At 54.2% G+C, this 6,916-nt stretch overlaps 1 protein-coding gene across 4 annotated transcripts in view; it reads right to left on the minus strand.

Moving 5' to 3' along the window:
* Nucleotides 1-2,291, minus strand: part of DLG5 (discs large MAGUK scaffold protein 5) — a 147,268-nt gene extending 144,977 nt beyond the window's left edge. The window contains exon 1 of one of the 4 annotated variants that reach the window (XM_032259182.1): nt 1,962-2,291. In XM_032259182.1, the coding sequence (XP_032115073.1) occupies nt 1,962-2,265 (304 nt within the window). In that variant the 5' untranslated portion in view covers nt 2,266-2,291. The remainder of the gene's footprint in view (nt 1-1,961) is intronic. The other 3 variants (XM_032259181.1, XM_032259180.1, XM_032259185.1) reach the window with 3 other exon arrangements.
* Between the last annotated feature and the right edge of the window lie 4,625 nt (nt 2,292-6,916).

Raw genomic sequence — 6,916 nt, forward strand, 5'->3', positions numbered from 1 at the left:
GCCACAGAACTCTGCACTGTGGTAAAACTGGGGTCTGAAATCAATGCCCTAGGTGATAAAATCCAAACCCTAACCTCTGTCTTCCCTTAGAGGTCTAGATTATTTCCTGGAACTTCAGCCCCAGGAGGCCTCATATTCTCCAGCAGGCATAGAAAAGGCAAGACCTAATTAATGGCAATTGATCCATCAATCAATTTCCAGAAATTAAAGAGAGTGTTGATTTCACATGCTTCCCAAAGCAGACTTCTAGTCTGTACTCTTAACTTCTGTGCTTCCTAGGAAAGACTTCCAGAAATAGACCTTAACTTCTTCCTTCAGAGATAGATTAGATACATAGATACAATTAAAAAGAAAAAAAATTACTTTGTTGAGATCCCCTCTGTCCTTACCCTCATGGCCACATCTTCCTAGCATCTCCCAAAGCACCATCCCAGGAAAGGACTAGGTTTGCCCAGCAACTCTGACATGACCACAACTGGGGGGGGGGGGGGGGAAGGGGAAGAACGCAGGTTTGAGGGACAGAGATGCAAGTCGGAAGCTCAACGTGGAGACAGGAGGGCCACCAATGAAATGACCTGCTGTGAGGCCAGCAGTTTAATCCGTCAGTTTCCTTCAGCTATAAAAAAAGTTGAGATGGCCAATATAAGACAGTTGTTACCAGGAACGCTTTATAAAATCATTCCCTTAATAAATGAGGATTTTAACAGCCAAATAAATGGGTCCCATCAGCCTTTGACCTTCAAGTTGCTAAGGGCAGTTTCTCAGCCCTCTCAGTTCACTTGTTTTTCTTTTATGCATACATCTTTATTTGTTTTTACTGTACCTATCGATTCACTGTTAAAACAAGGACAAGACCTAGAAAGATGGCACTTTGTTTCCTGGCTCTGAACAAGTTAAATCAAACAATGGGTCATCATTCAAAATTCCTGGTGCCCAACACTTTCTGAGCATTTTAAACACTCCAACCCAGAGTTTTCTCTCTGGCAAAAAATAACAGAAAGCTCACGTAGTGGCAACCATGATAAAGCAGAGAGCCTGCCGCAATAGTAGGTGCCCAATAAATGCTAATTCCCTTCCTCCCTCAGTGCCATGTCTTATTCCTCAAGCTGCACTGTCTAAAATGCTGGCTTCCACACTCCGCGGCCAGGCCAGGACAAGCCTACCACTTGTCAGAGACTCCCGCCAGTATCCATTCTTGCCCCCAGACACACACCTACAAATCAGTCATCCCGAAGACCAAGGACACAGGGGTTCCAAAAGGCACCCCCAAGGGAACCAGCCTCCAGCTTTCCTCCTTATGCAGCTCCGTGCACTCAGGGAGGGAACTCAGCCCCAGCAGCCACTACTAGGATTTTCCCATGGTGCAATGCAACTTCCCCAACTTTTCCGGGCCCACAGTTTCCAAAGAAACCCAGGCAGGCATTGTGCACAATCAGCCACAAGTCTGGGCGAGATTGGGCTCTGGGCAGAGGAAAGGGAGCTGGGACAGCCAGAAAATGAAAAGGCAATGGCGGCCGTGACACAGGATGGCAGGGACCAAAATTTAAGAGTTCGGGTCCTGGCCCAGGTCCCATTCTTCCGGACGGTACCCTTGGTTAAAGGCTAGCACAGGCTCCCAAAGGACTAGCGGATGGTGAGGAGCCTCAGAAAAGGGACTGACGGACATCCTCAGAGGTGCCCCCTGCCCGCTACTGGACCTGGTAGCCCCCAGGGACCCTGCCGCCGAGGCACCTGAGGGTGAAGGCCTTCAGTGGGGGGCATTGTTCACAGCGACCCGCGGTCCCAGAGAGGCGGCGGGTCTCAGGGTCCTCACACCGCCGCCTCCCCAGCCAGGGTAGAGAAGCGGGTCCACCGCGGCCATCGCCAGGTGGAGCGCGGCCCAGGCGAGGTCCCCCTCGGCCAGCAGGAGGGAGAAGCCGAGGGCGCATCCCAGAGGCGGGGGCCGGGGGTCTGCCACTCACCCGCACCCTCGGCGGGCTGCGGCGGCCCGACGACGCCGTTCAGGTAGAGAATGGGCAGCAGGTGAGGCTGCGTCTTCTCCAGCGCCGCCCGCAGGTCCTGGAAGTGGTCCCGCTCCTTGGCCAGGAGCAGCTTGAGCAGCAGCTCCGCCTTGGCGCCTCCCGCCTCCTCGTCCAGCTGCCGCCGCTCGCCGGGGCTGAGCGCTCCGGCGGCCTCGAGCAGCCCGAGCACGGCTTCCACCTCCGTCATGGCCTGGGCCAGGCTCTGCTGACACTGGGCGAGCAGCTCCCGGCGCTGGGGCTCCATGGTGGCGAGCGCGCCGCCCCTCCCCGCCGGACGTCCCCCGAGGCCGGCTGGCGGGTGGGAGGGCGGGAGAGCGCCTCGGCGGCAGCCCTAGCGCACCGGGAGCCGCGAGGCGGCGGGGGCCATGGGCAGGGGCCGGGACCGGGGCCGGGGCCGGGGCCGGGGCCTGGGCGGGCTGGGGACCCGGGGCGGCGGGCGGCGCTCAGCAGCGGCCGCCTCCCGGGCTTCGGAGCGCAGCCATGTTGGCTGCCGCGGCGGCGGGACTGGAAGAAGGGGAGGAGGAGACGGAGGAGGAGAAGGAGGAGGCGGAGGTGGGGACGGCGGCCGGGGCGCGCCCCGAGGCCGGGCTCCAGCCGGGCATGCTCCCCCTCCCCCTCAGCCCCCGCGCGCCGCCCCCCGCGAGCGAGACTACAACTCCCGGGGGAAAGTCGCCCGGACCGTGTTCCCCGGGCCCTCGACGGCTCCGGCCCGGCTCAGAGGCCGCTTCGGCCCCCGTGCGCCCCGGCCCGGCTCACCGGGGCCCGGCGACCGCCGCCCGCTCCGCCATGGCCCCCGCCCCGCCGCCGCCGGCCGGTCCCTCCTCTTTCTCTCCCCTCCCCAGGCCGTCCCTCCAGGAGGCGGCAGCGGCGGAGGAGGGGACGGGCGGAGGGGAGGGGTCCCCGGTCCCCCGCCCCCGGCCCGCCCGCTAGGCGGGGACGCGGTGCTGGCTCGTTCCTGGTCCCCCCGAGGCCCAGGCGCAGCCGGGGATGGGGGCCGCGGACTCAGGCCGGGCACGCGGCCAGCCCACAAGCTGCTGGAGACCCCTCATACAAATCCTGCCCCCCAATCCAGTGTCTCCTAATCCGAGAATTCCAAAATAAAGCCTGGAGACAAATGGGGGGGAGGGCCTCCCCTAAATTTGGACATCTCCAGATTAAGACCTCCGCCGAAAACGTGAGGCTTTCCCTCCCCAAAGAGGTCCTAAGCAGAGAATTTCCCAGTAAAATCGCCTCAACTGAGACTCATCGAATAGGCTGGTCCCCGCGCCAGCATTTGAGAAGAGCTGGTCCCCAGAGTCTAAAGGAGTTGGGATGTTGGCAGAAGGATGGATGAGTCGCTGGATGAGGAAGAGAAAGGTGGGTGACTACGGTGCAGTCCTTGGTCTTTTGGCAAGTGAGGCGCTCTCCTTCTAAATGTCTCAAAGGGAGACAAATCAGCGGACTACCTTGCTTCCTTCGGTGACCTGGAAACGCGCTGCAGTCCCACCTTAAAGCCCAAGAACGTCTTCTCTTCCACGACAGCCGTTTATGGACACATACAGCTTACCTCCCTGACTGCAGGTCCTTCAGAGCTGGAACCCGGGCTGCGCCCAGTGACCCCTCAGTGCACCACTGTAGAGTGGGAACCCAGATTGGAATGAGTTGGAATGAGTGGATCTCTCTGGAGACCTGGGGCGGGGGGTGCTTTGTCTACCAACACTGCCAGTCCCAGCCACATGCTTCCTCTCTTCCCTCAAAAAGCAACCCCTTCTTAGTCTGCTTCTTCAAGGGGAGAAGTTTTAATTTACGGAAACAAACTCACTCTGTAGTAGGAAGGACAAGAGTATCCGAATTTGCACTTTGGTTTTGGACCCCCTCTAAACAGCTGCACAAGGTGGAACAAAGCAATAACCCTTCCTAATCTGTTCTGTCCTCAGGAGAAATAGTGGAGGGAGAATGTATTAGATCAGAGGTTCTTAGAGCTTTGGCTTCATGAATAAACTAAAGGATGTCAACGAAGTGACATTCTTTTTTTTTTTTTTTTTTGAGACGGAGTTTCGCTCTTGTTACCCAGGCTGGAGTGCAATGGCGCGATCTCGGCTCACCGCAACCTCCGTCTCCTGGGTTCAGGCAATTCTCCTGCCTCAGCCTCCTGAGTAGCTGGGATTACAGGCACGCGCCACCATGCCCAGCTAATTTTTTGTATTTTTAGTAGAGACGGGGTTTCACCATGTTGACCAGGATGGTCTCGATCTCTTGACCTCGTGATCCACCCGCCTCGGCCTCCCAAAGTGCTGGGATTACAGGCTTGAGCCACCGCGCCCGGCCCCCGAAGTGACATTCTTGATCGCTTCATTGTTGACATCAATTATCTCTTTTTTGTGAGCATTTATGTATTTTTCTGGGATAGGGATCCATAGAGTTATCAAGATTTTGAAGGCCTCCACATGGACCCAAATATGGCAGAACTGAACTAGTTAAAGATACCTGCCTGCTTGGGTAATCTGAGGCTCTATGGCTAAGCAAGATTTTAGGGGAGTGGAAGGCTGGCCATTGCACAGTATCAGGGTTCCAGACAGGCTCCCTGGCTCTTCCCTCCCACTCCTCCCTCTGAGATACAGTTCCTCTTTCTGGCCACCATTTTCCTTAAGGCAACCCCAGAGCTTAAATCATCTACAAGGCAGTCACCTTTCAGGCATCTTTCACCTGGCACCTGTGTTCCTAGCTGGATTAACTAGAAAGCTAGCTGGAGGAAGGAAGGGGAAAGTGGAGAAAGGGGAAAAGAGGAAAAGTTGGAGACTAATTTGGCTTATGGTTAGAACCATATTTTCTGGTCAGGCGAAGTGGCTCACACCTGTAATCCCAGGACTTTCAGAGGCTGAGGAGGGCGGATTGCCTGAGCTCAGGACTTGGAGATCAGCCTGGCCAACATGGTAAAACCCTGTCTCTACCAAAAATACAAAAATTTAGCCAGGCATGGTGGTGCACGCCTGTAATCTCAGCTACTTGGGAGACTGAGGCACGAAAATTGCTTGAACCTGGGAGGAAGAGGTTGCAGTGAGCTGAGATTGCACCACTGGACTCCAGCCTGGGCGACACAGCAAGACTGTCAAAGAAAAAAAAAGCCTTTTTGAGACACTCTCTCTCTGTTGCCCAGGCTGGATTGCAGTGGGGCAAACACAGTTCACGGCAGCCTCAACTTCCTGGGCTCAAGCAACTCTGCCGCCTCAGCCTCCAGAGTAGCTGGGACCATAGGTGCTTGCCACTATACCTGGCTAATTTTATTAATATTTTGTAGAGACAGGGTCTTGTCACATTGCCCAGGCTGGTCTTGAAATCCTTGGCTCAAGTTATCCTCCTGCCTCAGTCTCCCAAAGTTCTGAGATTACAGGCAAGAGTTACCACCCAGACCAATTGTAGGATTCCTTCAACCAATGACCTTGACGTGACCTTGTACTTCTGCAGCATTTTATACCCTCTGGGGCACATCCTTGTAGTGGGTTGAATTGTATTCCCTTAAAAGATATGTTCAAGTCCTAACTCCCAGTACCTGTGAATGTGACTTACTTAGAAATAAGGTCTTTGCAGATGTAATCAAGTTCAAATGAGGTCATACTGGATTAGGGTGGGTCCTCATCCAATGACTGGTGTTCTTATTGGAAGAAGGAAATTTGGATGCAAAGACATGGAGAAAATGCCATGTGAAGATAGATCAGAGACTAAAGTGATGCCACTGCAAGCCGAGGAATATGAAGAATGGCCGGCCACCACTGGAAGCCAGGGGAGACGCTGACACAGATTCTCCCTGACAGCCTCCAGAAGTAACCAACCCTGCCAACACTTGGATTTCAGACTTCTGACCTTGAGAAGTATGAACCAATAAAACAACTGCAGTGGAGTCAGTGGTTCTTGTTTTAAGCCACCCAGTTTGTGGTCATTGGTTATGGCAGTCCTAAGAAACTCAGCACAGTGGAGAGGTGAGAAGGACAAAGACTGAGGTCCCTATTTTACAAATCACCCTATCACCTCACTCTTCTACTGCCTAAGGACGTCTCTGTAGATTTACCCACCTTTCCTCCTTTCTTCCAGTCTTAGAAAAAGAGGGCCCCCCGTCTTTGAGGAGGGCCCTCCCATGTTCTGGATACAATCCGTGTTCCCCTCTCCCCCACCCCTCACGCACACTCACACACAGCCTACCTCTGCTCTGGTTCGGGGCCCTTCTCATTTGTCAAAAACAGGCTTGAGTCTCCCCATTCTCAAGGGTCCTCCCTTTTCTCCCACGTTTCCTCTGAAAACAATCCTTGTTTAACATTGGGACCTCCACATCTCAAAGACTGTTCACTGCTTGGTTGTTGCTTTATAATCCAGCTTCTTTTTTTTTTTTTCATTCTTGTGTTTAGGGTTTTTATTTATTTATTTATTTATTTATTTATTTATTTATTTCAGACAGAGTCTCCATCTGTCGCCAGGCACCAGGCTGGAGTGCAGTGGCGCGATCTCGGCTCACTGCAACCTCCACCTCCCAGGTTCAAGCAATTCTCCTGCCTCAGCCTCCCGAGCAGCTGGGACTACAGGTGTGCGCCACCACACCCAGCTAATTTTTCTATTTTTTAGGAGAGACGAGATTTCACCATGTTAGCCAGGATGGTCTCTATCTCTTGACCTCATGATCTGCCCGCCTTGGCCTCCCAAAGTGCTGGGATTACAGGTGTGAGTCACCATGCCCAGCCTGTTTTTTTTTTTTTTAATTTTATTATTATTATATTTTTTTGGAGACAGAGTCTCACTCTGTCACCCAGGCTGGAGTGCAGTGTCATGATCTCCGCTCACTGCAACCTCTGCTTCCCAGATTCAAGTGATTCTCTCCGGCCTCAGCCTCCTAAGTAGCTGGGACTACAGGTGTGCACCACCGAGCC

The sequence above is a fragment of the Sapajus apella genome, unplaced genomic scaffold (assembly GCF_009761245.1).
Source record: "Sapajus apella isolate SASKATOON/1434 unplaced genomic scaffold, GSC_monkey_1.0 scaffold107, whole genome shotgun sequence".
In the NCBI taxonomy this organism is placed as follows: domain Eukaryota; kingdom Metazoa; phylum Chordata; class Mammalia; order Primates; family Cebidae; genus Sapajus; species Sapajus apella.